General features: G+C 44.4%; 1 protein-coding gene across 1 annotated transcript in view; it reads left to right on the forward strand.

Moving 5' to 3' along the window:
• Positions 1–24,782, forward strand: part of AOPEP (aminopeptidase O (putative)) — a 344,774-nt gene that overhangs the window by 187,825 nt on the left and 132,167 nt on the right. The window contains exon 6 of the mRNA XM_068973712.1: positions 548–654. Coding sequence (XP_068829813.1) covers positions 548–654 — 107 coding nt within the window. The remainder of the gene's footprint in view (positions 1–547; positions 655–24,782) is intronic.

Raw genomic sequence — 24,782 nt, forward strand, 5'->3', positions numbered from 1 at the left:
CAGTTCTGCCCAATAGGGCAGGGGTGATGGCCTTCCCACCCGAGAGGGAGTCTAGGCATTGGGCTCTTCCTGGTTATATGCAAACAGAGTCATCTGGGTTACATTAGCTCCCCTGTAAACAGCCCTTAACAAAACTGGGGGCTGGGAAAAAATAGGAGGTAAATGGAGGGGACCTTTCCCACCCTGTGCGAAAAGACAAGGCAAGAAAGGGCTGGATGGAATCAGAGTGGAAACCAGCCCCTAGGGAGGTCTGCTCTCTCCAGGGCAGGACGAGGGGGGCGGGGCGGGGGGGTGGAGGGGGAGGCTGTCAGACCAAGGGGCTCCCAAACAGGCAGCGCGGGAGGGCGGGCTGGTTCTTAGTTTGAGGACCTAAAAGACCTCTTTGGCCCTCGGACTTTCCCTATGGGGCACAAGGCGCAGTGGGGGCTGTCTGTGCCATCCCCCCCTGAAACAAAGCCCGCCGCTCCACTGGGCGGCTCTGACTCTGCAGAGGACAGCAGTGACTGTGTTTTGTGTATGTGTGTTTGTGCGTCTGTGCTCCAAGCAGCTGGCCCCCCACGAGGCCCGGGAGCAGCAGAAGCTGAGGGCTTGCCTGCGCTGGCATCGCCTCCAGGATGAGGTGCAGAACTCCCCGGAGGAAATGCAGGTGTTGAGGTAAAGCCCCCATGATCCTGTCACCTTCCCATCCTCCCTATCATGCTCCTGCTTCCCTTCAAGGCACATCCAGGCCATCTCTTAAATCTGCTGGGTTTCCTTTTTAAATTAAATTGGGCTAGATTACTCATCCTCCCAGGGATGTGACTGTTAACATTTTAAGTCTTTCAGGGCGTGGGTTTGGATTTGCCTTCTGACATTTTCCTGGTGTCTGTGTTCAGGAAAAAAAACTAGCACAGGGCCATTTCCAGGATCAAATTCTTCATTTGAAGTTCTAATAGTCACTTCACATGATGACCGTGGACTTGGAGAAGGTGAGGGTCTGTTAGCCTGGCAGACAGTAACCCTTTAAAGCCAAAAGGAGAAAAGAAAAAAAAAAAAAGCCTTTAGGAAAATATTGATTCCTAAGTGTTTAGTAGTAACAGATGTTTGTGTCAATGGGGCCTTTTGTTCCGGCTGGGTCCCCGGCAGGAGGCCACTCCCGTGCTGGTGGGAGGATTCTACTCTTGGCTCCCTGGTTTTATTTTCAGAGCGTGTCTTGCAACACTTGTAAGATTACTTCTCGCCATTTCACCTTTTTTTTTTGGTTTCTCTCCTCTCCTTTTCTTCACTTCTCTAAATAGTTGTTTATCTGAAACCTTGAGCCTAGGCCCCAGGAGCACTGTGGTTACTATGGCAACAGAAGCTTTCCTCCTGCCCCCCTGTTGACTGGAGCCAAGCCTTTGGAATCTGCAGTCAGACAGGTGGGAAGGCGGCCATCCAGGAATTGCCCCTTATTTTAGATGGCAGCCCCCAGGGCCAGTCTACCGCCTGGGTAGAAGGAAGCCTTTCCTGGACCAGTTCTGTTGCCATTTGTTTTTAAATAAAAACCCCCCTTCTGCAGTGACTGCACACTAAGGCCAAGGTCTGAGGGAAATGCCGAGCCCAGCCTGACCCCAGCGAGGCTAGCCAGTGCTTTTGTGCATCAGCGCTGGGTGTGGCCACTCTTCCCAGGGAGATGTCTTCCCTCACACACTAACCGCAGGCGTCAGCTGACTCATCCATTGTTTAGGAGCCAGGAGTTTGCCCTCCCCACCCAGTGCCACTATGAGCATCCTTTCCCTCAGCTGCCAGAAGGGCGACACCCATGGCCACCGTGGATAGGGCCACCGCTCTCTCAGAACTTTCACTTAGCAGGGACCCTCTTGTGTGCACAGCTTAGTTACAGGCAGTGAGAAGCTGATGCGAAGGGAACCCAGAGATTTATAGTGGGGGGGGGGGAGTGCCTCTTGGAGGAGCACCAAGGCCTGCAGGCAAGAAAGGGCCTGGCATGCAGGGGTTGAGGAAGAAAGAACGGTGGTGGTGCAGTTGGAAGGTCAGGAGAGGCGGGTGGGAGCTGGATCGTCTGGCCTTGTCCTGAGTTGCTCCAGGGCCTTAAGGACAGAGGATCTGATCTGTCTGGTGTTTTGACACTGCTTTGCTGGCCGCTGTGTGGCATGGATTGCAGGCAGCAGACAAAAAGCAAGGAGGAGGGTTAGAAGTTGCAATAGTCCACACTACCCCTGGCGGCGGGGTAGACGCAAGAAGCAGGCCTGTTTAAGACATGCTTTGGCAGTGGAACTGGCAGATCTTTGGTCTATTGAATATGGAGAAAAGGAAAATGAAAGTGTCTAGAATGACTTCTAGGCTTTTGACTTGAGCAGCTGGGTAGACAGATGGTGATGCCATTTGGTGAGATGGTAAAGACTTTGGGAGGAGCAGGCTTTGGAGGGAAGAATAAAGATTTCGGTCTTGCGTGTTGTTAACTGTGATGTGCCAAATAGACATTCAGTATGGAGACTGCAGTGGGGTTTACAAGTCAGGAGCTCAGTGGAGAGCCTGAAACATTCACCCTTATGGATACTTACAATTCTGAGCCTGTTGAAATCACCAGGTAGAAAAAAAAAAGTGAGAGAAGAGGTTGGGAGGAAGATGAGGAGTCAGCAGAGAAACTGGAAAAGTCAATGCAGAGAAAACCCAGAGGCCAGGAGTCATGGAAGCCAGGAGGGAAAATGAGTCAAGAAGGTGAAGTGGGGTGTCAGATGTTGCTGAGCGGTGTCGTAAAAGGGCTGGAGAGAAGTGACCTTTGTTTGGATCACATGAAAGATGTTGGTGACCTTGACGTGCATGCAGTTATTCATGAGTGTGGAGAAGGGAGTCAGATTGGAGTGGGCAGAGAGTGAATGGGAGGTCAGGAAGCAGAGACACTGAGTCTGGACTTTGTGAGAGGAGTTGTGCTGGGAGGGGAGCAAGGTGAGGGCCTGGGAGGTTTGTTTTAAGGCGGCTGATGCAGGAACAGACTGGTGTGTGAGCTGTGTAATTTCACCAATCCTGCCAAGACTCAAGGCTCTCAAGACTCAGTTTCCCCACTTTCCAAGTCTCTAAGTCCCTTCGATGCTTCCAGTTCTGAATGACCACAGACCATCTGAGTGGGTAAGGGTATTATAACTAAAGTTAGTTGATGAAATGTGTTCCCAACATCTAAACAGCCAGATGTCCACTGGGAAGTCAGTACACACATGCAGAGAGCCTTGTCTCGGGGCTTCATGGAACTTCTGACGTCCAAGAGCTTTTCCTTTGTGTGTGGAGCTGGGAGAAGGAATCCACTATTTTTAGACCCTTGTGCTAGAATCTGGCTTATTATGGCATTTGTTTTTCTTAGTATTCAGAAATTGTGTTTGCCTAAATTTAGGCTAACCATGAAATGAGTGCATTTGAAAGAGTGTTGCACATCAGTATGGAAAATATTGTTATCAGATGCACTTACAATGAAGAGGGAATGTTTCTGAACCTGCCCTGAATTGTATAGTCCCAGTTTAGTTTACTCCCATCCCTTAGAATTCTCCCTTAAATGGGCACAGAGAACCTAGAATGACAGAAAGTGAAAAGGAAAAACCCGGATTGTAAAAATTTATTCTCAGATTTTTGTTTTAATATAAAAATAAGACCTTGGAAAAGAAGTCTCATAAAATGATCATCAAAGATGCTATCTTTTCCCCCCTCTCTATTAAGATACCCCATGGTCTTGAAATAATGGACCAAGAACAGTTTAGAAGTCTTAGTTTCACATTGCCAGATGCAGCGGAAACTTCAACTTATCTTTGCAACAACTTTCAACATGGTTGACCACTCTTTCTAAAAACACTTTCTTCTCTTGGCTTCTGTGTCGCAGTCTCCTTGATTTCCTTCTGCTTCACTGCTGGTCCTTCCTCACCTCTCCTGCTGGCTATTTCACTTCTTCGCTTAGGTGACTCGTGGTTTTGAAAGACTGGTTAAGGTGTCCAACATCATATAGCTGATTAAGAGCAGAGTGGGGGTTGGAATAATCCTTTTTTTCCTACTCTATCTTCCTGCCTCTGAAGAACTCGATATAGCATTTAGTTGCAGTAAAAAAAAAAAAGAAAGAAAGAAAGAAAACTCCAGGCATCTTGAACTGTGGAAGGACATGAAAGGTTGTGTTGAAAAAAGAATTCTTAGACCAAAGCATCTTTGTGTTTTTACACGTAAGACTGTATCTGATTATTTCAGCCAATATAGGGAAACAGCAAATTCAATATTGTGTTGATGATATTAAAGGAGTATTAACAAAGTGAGAAGAGAAAAATTAAAATTATGTTTGTCTCTGACTTGCTAATTTCAGTAATTTATAAGACCTGTTCCATTTGTACCTTCCATATTCCCAGTGTTGAATTACAGCTCTCATCAAATGTGTCTTAAATCGACCTAGTGGTAAGTTTTATTTGGTTACAGCAGTTCCTTGGGTTTTCCTATCTCTCTCAGCCTTCACTGGCTGGGGAGCCTGTAACGTGTCTGCAGGCTCCTAAGGCATAGTTTCAAAAGGCTAGGGTCACATTACTACTGGCTCCATGCCTTTTCTCATTTGTTAATTATTAAAATGCCTTTCCCGTAGACGAGACCCCAGTAGCTGTCTCCAGACCCTCCCTCACCTCTCCACCACCCCGGGCAGAACTGTTCACCCTGCAAAGCCTGATCTTACTGCCGTTCCACTCTCCCCTGCCTGGCAGCCATTGCTTTACTCTCTCCTATTCCTTTCCCCAACCCCCGACCTAAGAGCCCCTCCCTTGTCCATTGTAGCAGCCATGACTCTTGACAAGCAAGGTGCCTTCTGAAAGGCTCCCATGCCTCTGGTCTCCTGGGTATAGCTGCATCCGGCCTCTTCCAAGTGCTTTCAGTTACCATATCATGACTGGCCAGCGGGATGGAAGAGCTCCGGTGGCAGAGTCAGAAGAAATCTCTGTTGGTTTTTATTGTTTGTGATTTATTATCACTTCCCCCCTTTACTGGATTCATTGTTAAAAGTCAAACTCGTGCTGAGAAAACCTTAAAATATATCACGTTGAAGAGGTGCTGACAAGCCCAGAGTCTGACATGGCTCTTTCTAACTACTGCCTCCACAGTTGATACGGTTCTAGAGAAATGTGAGCTCTTTTCGCATCTTCCTCGTGAATCCCTCTCTGCTCCCCCCCATTACAAAGACATCCCATAATAAGAGGAAACCCTTCAAGTCTGTAACTCTATGGCCAAAATGGAATGTTCCTGCCATGAGTCCTTTGAATTTGCACAGTACCTAAGCACAGTTTGCCATATTTCCCTTAAAAACCTATGTGTAAACCTTCTCTAGTATGCATGAAGTCTTCACCTTTAAAGTTTTTTTCAAAATTCTTATTTCTAATCCTTCAAGAACACAGCAATCTTTTCCCACCCACGTGTGGGAACGTGTCCATCCACAGCCACACAAGCCTTTCTCATGGAAAAACTCCAGCCCAGAGTGTCAGTCTTCACCACTGCTCCTCCACCCTGAGCCTGAACACTCCCCGGAATTCTTTCAGTGGCCCTGCAGGCACAAATAAATCCCTTCGCTTCTCCTTGGGCAGCTCCCTTCTGTGTTGCCTTTGGTATCTATTCCAGACCTTCCCCTCCCTCCTTTCCTTCTCTTGCTCCTGCCCCAAAGAAAAGACTAAAGCCACCAGCCTTTGATTCTGTAAGCACATCAGCATCCATGTCTATCCTGACCTCTCAGATGTCTGAGTGCTAACCTGACAGTCTCAGTACAACTAAAGAGAAATGTCCGGTTCCAGAAACAGAACTAGAAATGAATATGCCTTGATACATATCACAGAGCTACATATATGAGTGAGCTTTAGACCCCTCTGTCTATAAGAGAGACACGAAGGAAGATTAGCATACCGAGGGAGGAAGAAGATCCTCCTTTGGACATGAACTGGGGTCACAAGTCTAGGGAAAATTGTTCCTAAGGGCCCTGTGCCCTTATGATCACCAGATCCTGTAAACATAGTTTACCTTATTAGGCTTAACTCATCAGGCTCCTCTCCTCTTAATCTTACCGTATTAGGCTCCTCTGCTTTGTTTGGTACTGTTAATAACTCTTTCCTTCTGGAAATTTCTGTTTCATGGCTGCCACTCTTCTGGTTCTCCTTGGTCCCATCTGCCATCCCCCTTCCATCTCCTTCACAGTCTTCATCTTCCTGTACTTAGGGTTGGCCTTCCCTAGGGGACCCCTCCTGACTGCTCATCCTCCTGGAGTGGTTTCATTTAAACACTTTCTCTTAGTGGGGATTCCTCTGAAAGCACATGAAATTCTTGTCAAAGAGATTTGTTAGGAAGAAGTCTCAGAAGGGGAAAATGGAAGGGAGAATGGACTGCCAAGCCGGGTGCCATGATATCAAGTCAGGTTATACAGGAGTGCCCTGGAAGCAGTGTGGGTCCGCTTCAGAATGGTCTGCATCAGGGGCAAGGAGTGCAGAGAGTGAATGTTCCAGCACCTGTCATCACTGCTGAGAGAGAAATACGTTCCAGGTGCTTCTGGTTCTTGTGCTCACAGGCAAAAGAGGCTCAGGCGACCTGAGGGTCACATCTGACAAAGAGTCAAGAGAACATGCCGAGAGCTTATGTGAACACAAATGATGAAGGGGTCCCATGGGATATGAGTGGGGCATTAGCACAGCTGGCCACACCTCTCGTCTGTGCTGTAGGCTCCCAAACCTCCAGCTCTCTCTTAAAGATCAGATGTGAATGCTGAACTGTCCATATGACACCATCTCTCCCTGGTGGCTCAGATGGTAAAGAATCTGCCTGCAATGCTGGAGACCCAGGTTCGATCCCTGGGTTGGGAAGATCCCCTGGCGAAGGGAATGGTTACCTACTCTAGTATTCTTGCCTGGAGAATCCCCATGGACAGAGGAGCTTGGTGGGCTACAGTCCATGGGATCACAAAGAGTTGGACACAACTGAGCAGCTAACATCTTCATTTTTCTTCTTTCTTTCTCCCTGTAGCCCACCAGGTTCCTCTGTCCATCGGGGTTCTCCAGGCAAGAATACTAAATGCCAGGTGCTTGATAAATGCTGAAGAAGTGAATGTTGTAGACAACATGATCTCTGTCTGAGTTTCTTTGTATATTATACAGAGAGTTGAAATATTGTTCACAACAGCGTAGATAGACAAATTCTAGGCTGCATCCTCAGAATTCAAAGAGCTACGATTTTAATATTTGTAAGCTTAAGTTAGAACGGGCCATTCAGAAGATGTGAGGCTTGAGCTTGGAGGGTAAGAGAGAATTGCATTGACGCTAGTAAAGCAGTGAGGGGAAAGCTCAATGAGCAAAGCCTGGCAGGCATAAACAGTGAATTGGCTGTGGATATAGCCATTAAGTGAGAAATGGGTTTCCTGACTAGGAGAACCATTAAGAACCTCTGAGACTGAAAGTGGACCAGGCTGAGTAATGGAGTTCCTTTGATGCCAAATTCAAGAGTTTGCATATGACTGTCTAGGCAGTGGGAAACTTTTTTCAGTTCCAAGAATGACATAGTGAAAATGGCATTCTGGGAAGATTACCCAGCCTTTGGGATAACGTACAATCAGAGAGAGAGTGTAGAGAGGCCAGATAGGATTAGATGGCTGTTTCAGGAACCCAGACCTGAGATTTGAAGAGCTTGGGACCCTCTTCTTAAATGGTCTAAGGCTTTGAATGAGTTGCTCATTTGGGGTTTTTCAAAACTGATTGAAATGTCCATATAGCTTCAAGACGGCTTCTAATAAAAGGATGTAAAGCTGTCTCTGATCCTAGATAAGGACCGACCCGATAAAGGAGCTGGTTGAATACGTGAGCTTTGTGAAGCTTGTTACGACTTGAACAAGGTGAAGGGCTACAGTCCCAGTGCCTTCCTGGCCAGGACCTAGTCTACCCTGCCTCTTTTTAGAAAAAAAGTCGTCTGAGGATGCAGACCTAAACTCTCCAGAGCTCGTTAGTGCTCAGCTCTCAACCCAGGAGAAGTAGCGTAGGGATAAGTCAGCCTCGAAGCCAAACGCCTCGATTTAAGTCCAGTGGTGACTCCACTCCTTGCTGTGTGACCTTGAGAGAGGTACGCAACCAGACTGATCTTGGCTCCTCACGGCAGCATGGGAATAGTAACGCAACAGTTTCCACTTTATAGGTGAATGTGAGCAATAAATGTGATGAATACATGCAAATCATTTAGAGTACATGTGTTAGACTAAATCACAGGAAATTGCCATTTTGATACATCTAAAATGACTGACTATTGTGAATTTCCTGTGGTTCAACCTATAGTAAATACTCAACACATGTTAGATACTGTCATCTAGACCCTCTGGCACCAGGTAAATGTTTGCTCAACAAGTGACAGAGGGCTCAAGGACGCAGCCCCATGGCCAGCCTCACTCTCTCCTGGTTTATTCTGGTTTCTGTCTCCTCCTTCATGGCTGCCACCCTCCAGCTGGCGACCACGGAGGCACCCTGCTCCTGTCTCTTAACCAAGCAGAGCCTAGAAACACCTGCCTTTCCTCCTCACAAACTTGCAATTGGCTAGAATGTTCCAAAGTTAATTTTGCTAAGAAATTAAGAGAATTTTTTTTTTTTAGTCAGTTAGTTATTAGCGACACCTCACACAGCATGTGGGTTCTTAGTTCCCAAACCGGGGATTGAACCTGAGCTCCCTGTAGTGGAAGCTCAGAGCTTCTACCACTGGACTGCCAGGGAATTCCCAAGAGAGCATTTTTTTTAAAGTAGAAGAATGCCTGGTTACAAATAGAAAGGGTAAGATTAAAAGCAAGCACACCGCGCCGCCACCCTCTCTTCCCCCCCCAAAAAATCTGAACATTAAACAGAGATGCTCAAATGAACAGCCTGAGGAAAGAATTAACTTGGCAATGCTTCTAAGACTGCTGGGAACCTATTTCTGGTCTAATCTCTACATAAGGGCCACCCTGGTGTCCCCTCTGGCTCTGCTCTGTACAGCTTCCCCGGCCTCTATGCAGAATCTGACTACAGCCCTGAGAAGAAAAACGTTCTTTGGTGTATGGCCTTCAAGAGTTCTAACCCGAGCTCAGACCACTAGCACTGGCCTGTGAGGGTCTCGATATCTATATCTTGGAACTCTTGCCCTCCACCCTCCATCACTCAGGCTCAAGGTCCCTCCACCCCGTTATCCCTGTCTGCTGTTTTTTGTTTCTGTTTTTTTGTTTGTTTTTAATTTGAATCACACACGCTGGGCAGCTAGCTGTATAGACTGCTTCTACCCTTTCGTGACAGGAGGTTGCTGTACCTGTGCCAGCATTTTCTGAAAATATTGAGGGGCTCCCAGCCAACCAGAAACAGACCCTGCCCTTTCCTGTCTCAAAGGGCAGCTCCACCCCCTTGAGCTGCCCACTCAGTTCCTGAGGGTGGAGGGACACCCTCAGCTCACACTTCTTTTACCCAGCAAAGATGACAGACACATCCTGAATAGTTGACTCAAATAACCCTTCCTTCTTCATTTTTCAGACCATTCTCTGGTTACTCATCACTCAAGTATTTCTAAGGGAGGGGTAGAATTCTCTTTGATAGGCCCATAATTACATATGTAATGTACCTGATGTTTCTTTTTTGCAATAGCATTTAGTAGACTACATTCTTTTTAAATATAGAAAAACATAAAGAAGAAATAAAGTAGTTCATAAGCACTACTAGTTAACCATGTTTTAAAAAAAAAGAAAACTCAGTTTCAGTTTCAGTTCAGTCACTCAGTCGTGTCCAACTCTTTGCAACCCCATGAACCACAGCACGCCAAGGCCTCCCGTCCATCACCAGCTCCCAAAGTCCATCCAAACCCATGTCCATTGAGTCGGTGATGCCATCCAACCATCTCATCCTCTGTCATCCCCTTCTCCTCCTGCCCCCAATCTTTCCCAGCATCAGGGTCTTTTCAGATGAATCAGCTCTTCACATCAGGTGGCCAGAGTATTGGAGTTTCAGCTTCAGCATCAGTCCTTCCAATGAACATTCAGGACTGATTTTCTTTAGGATGGACTGGTTGGATCTCCTTGCAGTCCAAGGGACCCTCAAGAGTCTTCTCCAATACCACAATTCAAAAGTATCGATTCTTCTGCGCTCAGCTTTCTTTATAGTCCAACTCTCACACCCATACATGACCACTGGAAAAACCATAGCCTTGACTAGATGGACCTTTGTTAGAAAAGCATAAAATTCCATCCCTACCACTGTAGTCCTCACCCTGAGATAATCATATTGTCTTGTGAATCCTTTGGAAAATAAGCCTTATAAGCATATATGCATAATTTTTCTATATTGCAACCCTGTGGGGTACTGATTCATTATAACACTATTTGCTTATGAAATATTTTCTTAAAAAAAAATTCCTATATTACATAAACCACTCCATAATAGTTCACTCCTATTTTGCTCATCCTCTGAGGATATCTCATGCCCTCAGCCAATTCTAGCACTATCTGCATTACATTCTTGGGTAATGAATATTAATTTGCCATTCGGAAAAACTCTGAGCCAGTGCATACTTTTGGCTGTAATCTCATGTAATCCTAAATTGACTCTCTTCTACAGATTATTTGTTTACTCCTCGTATGTCTCCCTCATGCTTTGCATTTAGTTTGTGTTTTGGCCAATTGCTGATCAAGAATGACTGACAAAAGCTGTACAACTATTTGACTGAAGCTGCTGCAAAGACACAAGAGAAAAATATCTTGGTGGTGGTTTAGTCACTAAGTCATGTCCGACTCTTGTGACACCATGGACTGTGTAGCCTGCCAGGCTCTTCTGTCCATGGGATTCTTTAGGCAAGAGTACTGGAGTGGGTTGCCATTTCCTTCTCCAGGGGATCTTCCTGACACAGGAATTGAACCTGGGTCTCCTGCATTGCAGACAGATTCTTTACTGACTGAGCTACGAGGGTAGCCCAAAATATTAACAAAAAGCAAAAAAAAAAAAAAAAAAATCTTACTACATATTAAAACCCAATTTCATAGGGGCTCTTCCCCTTTTCAAGTCAATGGTTGAGGAGAGAAGGGATAAAAAAGAGGGATTGTATTTCTGTTAAACATTGTACTGAAGGGTCTAGTCAAAGTAATTAGCTAAGAAAGTAAAATAAAAGACATTCACATTGGAAAGGAAGAAGTGAAACTATCTTTTTGTGGATGACATAATCTATATGGAAAATTCTAAAGAATCCACCCCAAACACTGTTAAAACTAACAAACAAGTTCATTAAGATTGCAAGATACAAGAGTAGTATACAAAACATGGTTGTGCTTCTTTTTGTTTTAATTGAATATTGTCTTAGTTTCAGGTGTACAGCAAAGTGATTCAGTGATTTTATATATATATGTATATATATATATAGAGAGAGAGAGATGCTGTGCTTATGTGTGTGCTCAATCACGTCCAACTCTTTGTGATGCCATGGACACTAGCCCACCAGGCTCCTCTGTCCATGGGATTTTCTAGGCAGGAATACTGGAGTTGGTTGCCATTTCCTTTCCCAGGAGATCTTCCTGACCCAGGGACTGAACTGGCATCTCTTGCATCTCCTGCACTGGCAGGCAGTTTCTTTACCACTAAGCCCAAGAAAGATAGATATATTTTTCACATTATTTTCCATTTAGGTTATTTACAAGATATTGACTATAATTCCCTGCACTATACAGTAAATCCTATTGTTTATCTACTTTATATATGGTAATGTTTATCTGTTAAGCCCAAATTCCCAATTTATCTCTCTCCTTGACTTCCCCTCTGATAACCGTAAGTTTGTTTTCTATGTCTATAAGTCTGTTTCTCTTTTATAAATAAGTTAATTTCTACTACTTTTTAGACTCCACATTACAAGTGGTATCGTATAATATTAGTCCTTCTCTGTCTGATTCACTTAGTATGTTAATTTCTAGGCCCATCCATGTTGCTGCAAAATGACAATCTGTTTTTTAGGGCTGAGTAGTGTCCATTGTATATATGTACCACATCTTCTTTACCTATTCATTAAGACAGTTGTGTTTCTTTACACTAGCTATAATAATCTGAAAAGGAAATTAAAAGATGAATTCATTTATAACATCAAAAATAATAAAATACTTAGGAATACATTTAACAAAAGAAGTGCAAAACATACTAAAAACTATAAAACTCTGCTGAAAGAAATTGAAGAACTGAATAAATGGAAAATTATCCTGTGTTCATGAATTGAAGACAGGATTGTTAAGATGCAATCCTCCCAACACTGATTCAATATAACCCCTGCCAAACTTTCAGCTGTCTTTCTTTTCTTTGTTGCAAAAATGGACAAGCTGATCCTAAAGTTCATATGGAAATTCCAGAGACCCAGAACAGCCAAAGCAATCTTGAAGAACGAAAGCAGAGTACTCATACATCTCAGTTTTAATACTTACTACCAAGTTACAGTGCGCTTCCAAGGTGGCTCAGTGGTAAAGAATCTGCCTGCCAAGCAGGAGATTCTGGTTTGATCCCTGGGTCAGGAAGATCCCCTGGAGAAGGAAATGGCAACCCACTCCAGTATTCTTGCCTGGAGAATCCCATGGACAGAGGAGCCTGGCGGGCTACAGTCCATGAGGTCATAAGTGTTGGACACGACAACAAAAAACAACCAAGTTACAGGAATCAAGACAGCATGGTACTGGCATACGGGCAGACGTGTAGATCAATGGAACAAAACTGAGAATCTAGAAACAAACACTACCATTCACGGCCACTTAGTTTTTTTGTTTTTTTTTTTCTTTCGGTTGCACTGGGTCTTTGTTGCTGCGCCGGTGCTTTCCCTGGGGGCTGCTCTTTGTTGTGGTGCCCAGGCTTCACAATGCGCTATTTTCCCTTGTGGAGCACAGGCTCTAGGCACACAGGCTTCAGTAGTTGCAACATGCGGGCTCAGCAGTTGAGCTTAACTGCTCCACGGCACGTGGAATCTTCTTGGACCAGGGATCTAACTCGCGTCTCCTGCATTGGCAGGTGGGTTCTTATCCACTGTACCTCTAGGGAAGTCTAGTCAGTTGGTTTCTGACAAGGGTGCCAGAACTATTCATTGGGGGAAAGAATATTCTTTTCAACAAACGTGCATGGGATAGCTGGATATCCTCATACCGAAGAATGAAATCAGACTCTCTGCTTCACATCACATACGAAAACAGACTCAACATAGATCAAAGACCTAAATGTAAGTTAAAGCTATTAAACTATTAGGGGAAAAAGCCATAGGTATAAGTCTTCATGAGCTTGGATTAAGTAACAGTTTCTTAGATATGACACCTAAGGAGGGTCAAAAATCAAAGAAGGAAAGTATCAATAAATTGGACTTTTTAAGTTTCAAACTTTTGTGTTTCAAAGAACTCCATCAAGAAAGTGAAAAGACAACCTACAGAATGATAGAAAGTATATTATAATATACTTTATATTTATATATAAGAGAAAGCAAATTATAATTCTGAGGGACTTGTATCTAGGATATGTAAAGAACTCTTACAACTCAATAAAAAGACAAACAACTCAATTTAAAAATAATTAAAGGATCTGAATAGACATTTCTCCAAAGGAGATATACAATGGCCAAGAAGCACGTACAATGCTTGACATTATTAGTCATCAGAGAAATGCAAATCAAAGCCTCAGTGAAATATTACTTTATACTTACTAGAATGTGCTAAATCGCTTTGGTTGTGTCCAACTCTTTGTGACCCCAGGCTCCTCTGTCCCTGGGATTCTCTATGCAAAATACTGAGTGGGCTGCCATGTCCTCCTCCAGGGGATCTTCCTGACACAGGGATCAAACCCAAGTGTCTTACGTCTTTTGCATTGGCAGGAGGGTTCTTTACCACTAGGCCACCTGGAAAGATAAGCAAAAAGGACAATGAGGATTTGGAAAAATTAGAACCCTCATACACTGTTGGCGGGAATATAAAACAATACGGCTCCTTTGGAAAGCAGTCCAGCAGATCCTCAGAAGTTTAAACATAGAGTTACCATCCAAACCAGAGATTTCACTTTGAAGTTTACATGTAAAATGAAAACATAAGTTCATACAAAAACATGTACAGGAATGTTCATAGTAGCATTATTCTTAATAACCAAAAAGTGGAAGCAACCCCTGTCCATCAACAGATGAACTGGTAAATAAGATGTGTTATATTCATACAATGGAATACTCATTAGCCATAAGAAGGAACTGAAGCACGGGCCCCTGCTACGTGAGCGGATGAATCTCGAAAATACCATGCTAACTGCAAGAAGCTAGACATAAAAGGAAATGTTGTACGATTCCATTTATCCGAAACATCCAGAATAGACAAATCTATAGAGATAAGAGAGCTTCCCCGATGACTCAGCAGTAAAGAAACTGCCTGCAATGCAGGAAACTCAGGAAACACGGGCTCAATTCCTGCGTCGGGAAGATCCCTTGGAGGAGAGCATGGCAACCCACTCCAGCATTCTTGCCTGGAGAATCCCTGGTCAGAGGAGCCTGGCAAGCTACAGTCCATAGGATCACAAAAAGTCAAACATGACTAAAGCGACTGAGCATGCGTGCACATTGAGACGAGAAGTGGACTAACGGTTTCCAGGGTCTGAGGGAGAAAGAGAAAATGGAAAGTGACTGCTTATGGGGTTTCTTTTGGGCGTCATGCAAATGTTCTGGAATTCGATACTGGTGTTTGCACAACCTTGTAAGTATACTAAAAACCACCAAATTACACATTTTTCAAAAGGTGAATTTTATGATATACAAGTTGCATCTTTTCTCAATTGTTTAAAAAAGAGAGAGACTGATAGAAATCACTGGATGTTGTATAACATCACTGTAGCCTTAGTAGGGTTGACCAGAAGTTTTCCAAAGGAGAGCCAGAAGGAGAACTTAACACAGGAGGCAGCTGCTGTCCTCAGGGCTGTGGATGCAACCAGAGGAGCCGCTCCCAGTGCTGGATGCCAGGAAGACGTCGCCATGGTGTCTGTGGTATAACACCCCACGCAGAGATGATTCACTTCCAAGGAAGCATCCATCAAGTATAAGTATATACACACCAGTGCGTGTGTTAATTTTTTCCACCCTGGGTAATCCTGATGATTGTGCTGTTATTGACACACGAAAGTCTTTTTTTTTTTTTAACTGCTCCAAAATATTCCAGGTTATGGATAGTCCATGACGGACTAACCATTTGTTTGAACATGTTGATAATCTCTAGTTTTTTGCTTTTACAAACCGTACCGTGTGGACTAGTCTTACCTTACACTTACCATTAGTGCACAGCATATTATACGTAAGGCCTCAACAGAGTGTTGAGTACAGAGCTGCTTTCCCAACTACTCGTCCTGTTTTACATCCAGGTGTGTGTTGGGCTTCAAACTCAGGCGACCCCTCCATCCCCTGCCACCTCTATTCCCCAGCGTGGTGCCGTTCTCCACCCAGGAGGGAAAAGTCCTTCTCCGTTCCCACAGACCATCTGCTCCTCTTTGAGTCATAAGAGGAGACGATCCTTCCCATCATTTCAGCATACGGCTCCACACATGCTGTCAGTGTTCAAAGCGTGCTTCTAACCTCGCCTTGTCAAAAGAAGTCATATGTGTTTCATTTGCCTCTTTCTGAGATAAAGTCATGGAGTTTTTGTTTTGTTTTGACATTACCCAAAAAAAATAGTTTTCCATAGCAGACTGACAGCCTGTGCTCTGTGATGATCACCTTGGCCCTGGACAGTGAGAGGCCCCTTTTATCCTGGCTTATGAGGATACTAGTTCAGGTATGTTGCATTCACCTCTCAAAGACAACACTGTACAAAAAGTAACAATTGCTTGGATACGATGCTCCTTAGCTAAGCCGAGCCCTGAATATGTGTGGTTGAATAAAATTCAGTTATGGTTCCTCTAATTCATTTAGGGTTTTTTTGTTTGTTTGTTTTACATCAAAATCACCCTTTGTGGATTTAGTGAGGCTAAGATGAATAGCGATTGATCTTCCCTCATAGCTCAGTGGATAAAGAATATGCCTAAAAGGCAAGAGAGCAGGGTTCTATTCCTGGGTTGGGAAGATCCCCTGGAGAAAAAAATGGCAACCCACTCCAGTATTCTTGCCTGGAGAATCCCATGGACAGAGGAGCCTGGCAGGCTACAGTCCATGGGGTCACAATAGTTGGACATGAGTTAATAACTAAACCACAACCACCAACAAGGCTGCCTGGCAAACCTACTAACTCCATTGTACTGGAGGAATGATGTTTTATTTCTGAATGCTGCAGCTTAAATATACTTGGCAATCCACTCCAGTAGTATTGCCTGGAAAATCCCATGGACAGAGGAGCCAGGTAGGCTACAGTCCATGGGGTCGCAAAGAGTCAGACACAACTGAGCAACTTCACTGTCATTTTCAAATATACTCTGGGCTCTCTCACCTCATAAAGTCGTGGACTGTTAGGTCAGAAAGGACCTTAAAAGTGCTTTTGCCTAACCTTCTATCTCCCTGACAGCCACCCAGCTTCTATCTGAGTATTCTAAGGGTTCTGTGGAAACTGCCTGTCTTGGAACAGCCTTCCTTAGCTTAGGCTGGAGCCTGCCTGCATATAGAGTCTGTCCTCTTAGCCCTCATCTCCAGAGTTGCACAGGATTTACCGCTTCTCCCCGAAACAATCCATGTATCTGTAGACCGTGGTCTTTCCTTTTCTCGTCACCAGGTCGCAGGGTTGGGAGGACACTTCCCTCCTTGAGTGAAGTTCTTTGCTGTTCTCTTTGTTGACCATGGCCTTGTCCAGTGGACACCTGAACTGAACACAGCGCTCTATTTGAGGTTACACCTGTGAAGAGTGCAGTCTCACTATTATTGCTTCCCTTCATCTGGATAACTCAGAAAAGAAAGGACAGCTATTAATAGAGTTAGTTGAGGACACTCACATGTAGACCATTCCTGTTGTTGTTCAGTCACCAAGTTGTGTCCGACTCTTCGTGACCCCATGGACTGCAGCACGCCAGGCTTCCCTGTCCCTCACCATCTCCCGGGGTTTGCCCAAGTTCATGTCCATTGAATTAGTGATGCCATCCAACCATCTCATCCTCTGTCACTCTCTTCTCCTGCCTTCAATCTTTCCCAGCATTAGGGTCTTTTCCAATGAGTCAGCTCTTCGCATCAGGTGGCCAAAGTATTGAACATATTCCATTTTTAAACCTGGTATTATATATACTACTTCTCAGGACCGTCTTACCATTCCAATTCCTATGCGTTTTTTTCGCTTTCATTACATTTTTTCCTTTTCTTTCAGTTACATTCATTGAGTGCTTCCGATGTGCGAAACACTATTTTAAGCACTTGACATACACTTATTTAATCCTCAAAATGGCTCTAGGTACCAGTACCATCTTCCTCCCCATTTGATGAATGAGGAAACAGTATGCATCTAGCAACTGACCACCTTTCTACCTCTAGAAAGTGGCGGAGCCAGGATGAAAGCAGAGGCAAGTCTGGCTCCAGAGTCTGCTCTCCCTGCTGTCTGCCCCTATCCCCAGCAGGACTCCCTGTTAATCCTCATTGCTCCTATTGATCTCACCTACTATTTGTTTATTGTTTTGGAAAGCCACATCATCACCTCTTGCTGCCTGTTGAGTTTACAGACAATGTAATATACCAAATCTTTTTCATAGTTAAATACTTTTAAAAGCTTCTTTATCCTTCTTGATTGTTGTTTTTATTAATTTCAGATCCTCATTCCAGCCTGTGGTTTCTGTTTTTGACTGTAGATGCTATCAGTCAACCAGTTAGACTGCCATACTCAACTTATTTGCAAATTTATTAAGCCAGTAAGTCATCATTCCTTGGAAGGACTCCCTCCCAGTTATAGCAAGTAATTAATCAACAGCATTGAGGTTCTGTTTTTTAACCTTCTGCAAAGCTATGAAATAGCCACCATGTGCTCACCACTACCTCCATCCTGCCAGCTGCCTTAGAGAAGTCAGGATGCTGATACCCACAGTGAATTTCTGGAAGTCACCCTCAAGATCCCATGCTACCTCCTTGCAGCCCATCATTTTCTAACTGCTCACAAGCTATCTGTTCGATACACGGTCACAGACTTTGCTTCCCCTCCTCTTATTCCATCTTCCTTTGCAAAATCAGAATGACGTTTGTCTATCTCCATCAGTCCCCTTCCCATTGTCTCCATGATTTGATGATTCCAGAGGCCTGTGATTGCAGGTGGAAGCTTTCTGAGCTGTGACATGCCCCTCACCTGGCCTGGAGTCAGAACTTCTGTAAATAGTGAAGTCACCCTGTCCACTGATACCAAGAATCAGTTCTCAAATAGGAAACATTAGTTCCCACATAACAATGCTTGTTCTACCATATATAGCTTGAAAATTATTCTCCTGGGCAGAAAGGTTGAAGCAAAGTGGGAGTCAAGTAGTTCTGTTCATCCTGTCACCTCTTAACACTTGGTTTTCTTTAGGCTCTAAACATTGCTGCAAAAGCCCTTTTTATTGTCCTGGGCATCCTCCCTTAGCACAAACTCATTTGGAATGTCTACCTTTCTGGCAATGAATTTCCAGCTTCCCAGCTCTTGTAGATAGCTTCCTCCAGCAACCCCCTTTCCTCTTTTGTACAGGCCCTCTTACAACACCCCCTTATCCTGGGCACACTTTGCTCGTTTGCTTCTTTTTCTCCTTTGAAAACAGTACAAATTACCTCTTGGTGTGCTGAACATGATGATAGACTGCACAAACTAATTGTATTAATCCATTCTTTTTTTTTTTTTTTCTTTTTTGGGGATTTTATTCTTAGAAAGGAATTCCTGATTTATGGCCATTCAAAACTCGACTATTTTGGTTTTTTATTAATGCTCATTACTTCCTGCTTTTCTAAGTTTTTTCTTTCATTTCCCTGCCCTGCTTATCAAATTTGTGGAGTTTTTTGTGTTTTCCACAGTTCTGCTAACTACAGAGTCTTTTCTCATCGCCCTCGTCAGCAGCTGACCTCTCTTGCTCTGTGTACCAACCACTGGCTTCTTTCACCCTCAGGGGACAGAATATACCTTCTTCACTTTCCTGTGGCTCCCTGGAGAGGTGCCTCTTTCTGTCTTAAATCATTTTATCAATTGCCTTTTTCAACACTGGCATGATAGCCTGCTGTGTCTGCTATAGGATAATGGTCCCTGATGGGAAAAAACCTTCATGCTGGGTAGCTGTTAAATCCACTGTGAAAAACACACAGATAATCAAACTTTGGCCAAACACCAGAAGCTTCGACATGATACAACTTCATTAGTTAAAGGTGTGCACAAACTTTTGTCCTGTCCTCTTTGCTAACACTGTCCAAAGGCAAGGCAGTGGCGAGTGTTCATTATGCAGCACATTCTATAGATGGAAAAATTGTTGCAGAAACCATGAGAGGACCATACAATTCCTATACTTTCAATCATTCTGCCACCATTTTCACCCAGAATTTTACTAATCTCTTCACAGAGTGGTATAGACTGTAGGGGGTTGTGGGGGTCAGGGAGTGTCAGGAACATGCCCAGACCTAGCTTACTAGAATTTTAAGCAATACCTGAATTTTTTTTTTTCAATTTGTTTTCTGATGATGATACAGCAAGGAGCGGGCTTACAGATCAGCCACAGGAGGGTTTACACTCCAAATCAGGAGTATCTGAGCAGGTGGCACTAGTGGTAAAGAACCTGCCTGCCAGTGCAGGAGATGTAAGCAATGCAAGTTTGATCCTTGGATCGGGAAGATCCCCTGAAGAAGGAAATGGCACCCTGCTCCAGTATTCTTGCCTGGAGAATCCCATGGACAGAGGAGCCAGGTGGGCTACAGTCCACAGGGTTGCAAAGAGTCAGACACAACTGAGCAACTAACACTAACTAACACAAAGAGAAGGCATGGGACTACATTTATGTGCCTCATCAGTTTTTAAAAAATTTTTATTTACAAATAATTTTAGATGTGCAAATAGCTACTAAAATAACAGAGTTCCTGTGTATCCTTTCCCCTGCTTCCCCCAATAATAGCATTGTACACATGTGACTATAGGGTGATGTCTTTCTAATATCTTTGCCTGTCAGAGGAAGGCTTAGCTGGCACACCTGACCCCAATCAGTATTCACTATGATGAGACTGTGCACGCGTGCTAAGTCACTTCAGTCGTGTCAACTCTTTGTGACCCCATGGACTGTAGCCCACCAGGCTCCTCTGTCCATGGGGTTCTCCAGGCAAGAATACTGGAGAGGGTTGCTGTGCCCTCCTCCAAGGGATCTTCCTGACCCAGAGATCGAACCCACGCCTCCTACAGCTCCTGCACTGCAGGCAGATTCTTTACTGCTGAGCCACCTTAGCTTTGTCTATATTGTGCTTGGGCTTCCCAGGTGACGATTGTGGTAAAGAACCCACCTGCCAATGCTGGAGACGTAAGAGGCATGAGTTCCATCCCTAGGTCGGGAAGATCCCCTGGAGGAGGTGATGGCAACCCACTCCAGTATTCTTGCCTGGAGAATCCAATGGACAGAGAAGCCTGGCAGGCTACAGTCCATAGGGTCGCAAAGAGTTGGACACGACTGAAGCGACAGCATGCACACACGCATATTGTGCTTACGAAATGCCAACAGGCACTCTGGCTAAGTGCTTTTAGACACTCCAACAGCCACAGTCACTATCACTGCCCCCATTTTACAGATGAAAACTGGGCTCAAGTGAGTCATGGTGTTGCCTGACTCACTCAAGATTATATGGCATGTAAGTGGCAGAGTCAAGATTCTTAACCAGTGTGTTAGCTGCTTCCCTGGGAGATGTCATGTGTGTATTCGAGGCTCAGAATTCTCCAGGGGTCTTCACAAAGGTGGTCTTTAACGTCCTCCATTACTTCAGGGTGAGTGATGCCCTGCCACCAGACTGTCAGACCCCTGTGGGGCAGCTGCCGCTGATAGAGCATGGATGCTGGGATGCTGATCAACCCCTTTCTGTCTCATTTCTGGGAGGCTTTGTCCCTGGCTGAAGCACCACAGCAGCAGGTTTACAGATGAAGCTGTGTTGTGGCTCTCACTTTCATGCCAAGGAGTACAAGACGGAGAGTGCTGGCAGACGGCCCATCCGGGCTGCGGCAGAGCAGTAGGTGTTGAGACCTCAAGCTGACATGCTTGAGCACCTTTCGGAGGCCTTTTCTCAAATCCCACCATTGGCAATCGTCCTGCAGAATTGGTTCTTTCTTCAGGAGATTTGATTCCAAATCCAATCATGTATCAAATATCACCGCCATCTGACAGATTTTTTAATGTCCATTTTGCGTCTGAGAGTGAGTGGAAAAGGAAGGAGGTGGGCAGGGAAAGGTCATGCCAATCTCAGTTGTTACATTTGGTGCCAGGTACAATAGAAACCAAGGGCATTTAAGCCCAAATGACCTTGGTAACTTGATCTCTCACATTCCATGTGTTCCAGCCAAGGAAATAAACACTGGTGTAAAATGTTGAAGAGATGCTTAACACTTTTATGTTACAAAGTGCTTTTACATTATCTGAGCCTCATCATACTCTTTACAGGTGAGAAAATTGAGCTTCAGGGAGAGGAAACATGTTGTCAAAGATTCTCCACTGAGTATTCAGCACAATTGAGGTGGGGGCCTCAGAAAGCAGCAAAGACTTCGGGGTTCCACGGACCTGGGTTCCAGCCTCACTTCTGCCACCTCTAGCTTTGTGGTTGTCTCCAGGCCTCACTTTCCCCTGCTTTTAAATGGGCATCGTCACAGTACCTACCCCCTTAGGTTCTTGTGAGGGTACAAGTACATGATACATAAAAAAGCTTGGCAGAGTACCTAGCCCAAGGAGATAACAGGAATGGCAGCTATTAGTATTAGTTCAATTCTCCATCCATTAGGAATGAATCTGGCTTCAACTAATAGAGTAGTCAAGCAATGTTGACTTAAAAACAGATGGGAGTTACTTTCTCTTACAGTAAGTGTGGAGGCAGGTAGTCTTGGAAGAGTGTTTACCTTCTTTCATTCCATCCTTGTCTCCAAGCATGTTGATTTGCTGCCTCATGGTTGCAAAGTGGCAGCTGCAGTTCCATCCACCATGTACGGGGGATATTTCCCCTTTAGTAAAGAAAGCAAAAGCTTTCCCAAAACCTCACTACCAACCACAGCAGACATCTATTTTTTTCCTGAACTATGTCTTCTGATTCTTGGTAACTGCAAGGACACTTGGAAAGTGAGTGTTTAACTTTTCAGACTTAATTGTACAAGTGGCAGTAAAGAAGATAGATGAAAATAGGAGTAGATTAGGCCACCTGTATTTGCCACAGTTCTTGCTGCCTCTTACAATGTCATTAAAATTTTTTCATTTAACTAGTCCTTAGGTGTAGAGAGCTTCAGTTCAGTCAGTTCAGTCGCTCAGTCATGTCCGACTCTTTGCGACCCCATGAATCGCAGCACGCCAGGCCTCCCTGTCCATCACCAACTCCCAGAGTTCACTCAGACTCACATCCATCGAGTCAGTGATGCCATCCAGCCATCTCATCCTCTGTCGTTCCCTTCTCCTCCTGCTCCCAATCCCTCCCAGCATCAGAGTCTTTTCCAGTGAGTCAGCTCTTCACATGAGGTGGCCAAAGTATTGGAGTTTCAGCTTTAGCATCATTCCTTCCAAAGAAATCCCAGGGCTGATCTCCTTCAGAATGGACTGGTTGGATCTCCTTGCAGTCCAAGGGACTCTCAAGAGTCTTCTCCAACACCACAGCTCAAAAGCAACAATTCTTCGGCACTCAGCCTTCTTCACAGTCCAAGTCTCACATCCATACATGACCAGTGGAAAAACCATAGCCTTGACTAGACGGACCTTAGTTGGCAAAGTAATGTCTCTGCTTTTGAATATGCTATCTCGGTTGGTCATAACTTTTCTTCCAAGGAGTAAGCATCTTTTAATTTCCTGGCTGCAGTCACCATCTGCAGTGATTTTGGAGCCCCCCAAAATAAAGTCTGACACTGTTTCCACTGTTTCCCCGTCTATTTCCCATGAAGTGATGGGACTGGATGCCATGATCTTCGTTTTCTGAATGTTGAGCTTTAGGCCAACTTTTTCACTCTCCACTTTCACTTTCATCAAGAGGCTTTTTAGCTCCTCTTCACTTTCTGCCATAAGGGTGGTGTCATCTGCATATCTGAGGTTATTGATATTTCTCCCGGCAATCTTGATTCTTAGTTAACCCTAATCATGTGTTCATGGCACCTGAACAGCAAAGCCCCTTTTCTGGACTAAGTCCATTTTATTTTCACAAAATGTGTACTATTTCATGTGCATCTATTTTTTTCTTAACTTTTTTTTATTGAAATACATATACACTAGAGTGCACAGATATTTCTAGATGGCTCAATAGATTTTTGCTATTTATCTTCATTAAAGCACCACTCAGATTAGCATAGAATATTCCCACCATCCCAGAAACTTTTCTCTATTTTCCCTACTCTGTTTATACTCCCTCCCAAAGGTAACCTTTATTCTGATTTGTATCCTTATAGATCTGTTTTACATGTTCTTTGACTTCTTTTAACTGGAGTTGTACAATTGTATGTAGCCTGTAGAATCTCATGAACAGAGGAGCCTGGCAGGCTACAGTCCATAGTGTCTGGACACGACTGAAGCGTGACGTAGCATGCACACACATGTAGTCTTTTTGGGTGTGACAGTTCATTCACCTGTGAGACTCACCTGTTACTGTAGGTAGCGGTAGTTCATTTGTTTCCAGCTCTCTCTCTCTCTGCTTTGTCTCCCTGAACAGACTGGGAGTAAGTGGTATCATGAGAATCACAACAGCACAGACATGGAAGTCATCCCTTTTCCACTCGGGGAGTATCCTCTCCTTGTGAAACCACCCACTTTGATTTCTCACAAAGCTCGCCCGGGCACTGCTCTCTCCAGCACTGTGTCTACTTTAAGAGGACTCTCTTGGGGACTTGTATATTTGCCTTGGATGCTCTCAGCATAAAAGCATTTTCTTGAACACTTGGAGAGGGTGGAAGAGGAGAGGAAAAGAGCAATGCTTCCTAAAAGGACGTTTTTAGTCAAAGGAAAAAAGTGCCAACTAAAGTCATCATTTGAAACTTAAGCCTGGAAGCCAGCCTTTGGAGCAGAGATTTAGGTTGGTCTTCCAGTGTTCTCCCCTTCTAACAGTCTCCATTCAGGGCTCAAGGGCAAAAGAAACAACTCTGTCTGTCGTGGGGCTGGGAAAACTGGTCTGAATTCAGGCTGACTCCGAGAAGTCTTCCTTCCCCCCAAGGGTCTGGCTGGTGGGCTTTCCTATCAAAGCCAGCATGGCTTTCTTTATAAAATAAACATTCAACTCCAGGACAAACTTGAGAGCAGGAATAAAGTTAATGCTTTTCAGTGGAGTCTTAAATAAAGATGAAAGGGACTAAATAGTTATTCCTGCAAGTATGGTCATGTCTAGGAATCAAGTAGAAAAATCCAAATTATGCACATTCACGCTAGTGGCTGGTCATCATCTCTCTTTAGGTATCTGCTGGTTCTGAGCCTGTGTCTGCTGGAATAATGAATTAGAATATTCAGCAGAGACTTAATCGTGGATTCTTTCCTTGGCAGCTAGAGCACACTACGAAGGGACTTGTTTGGCAAGTTGGGTCATCTTCAGGCACTGCTGTTCAGGGCCAACACACTTCCCTGTTTGTGTCGGTGGGCACAGAGGATTAAGGGGATGAACCATTGAAATCTACTGCCTCTAACATCTGATGACCAACCTTGAATTCAGCAAGACTTACTGCTCATGACTTTAGAAAGTTTTACCAAGTT

Source organism: Capricornis sumatraensis, chromosome 6 (genome assembly GCF_032405125.1).
Source record: "Capricornis sumatraensis isolate serow.1 chromosome 6, serow.2, whole genome shotgun sequence".
NCBI lineage: Eukaryota > Metazoa > Chordata > Mammalia > Artiodactyla > Bovidae > Capricornis > Capricornis sumatraensis.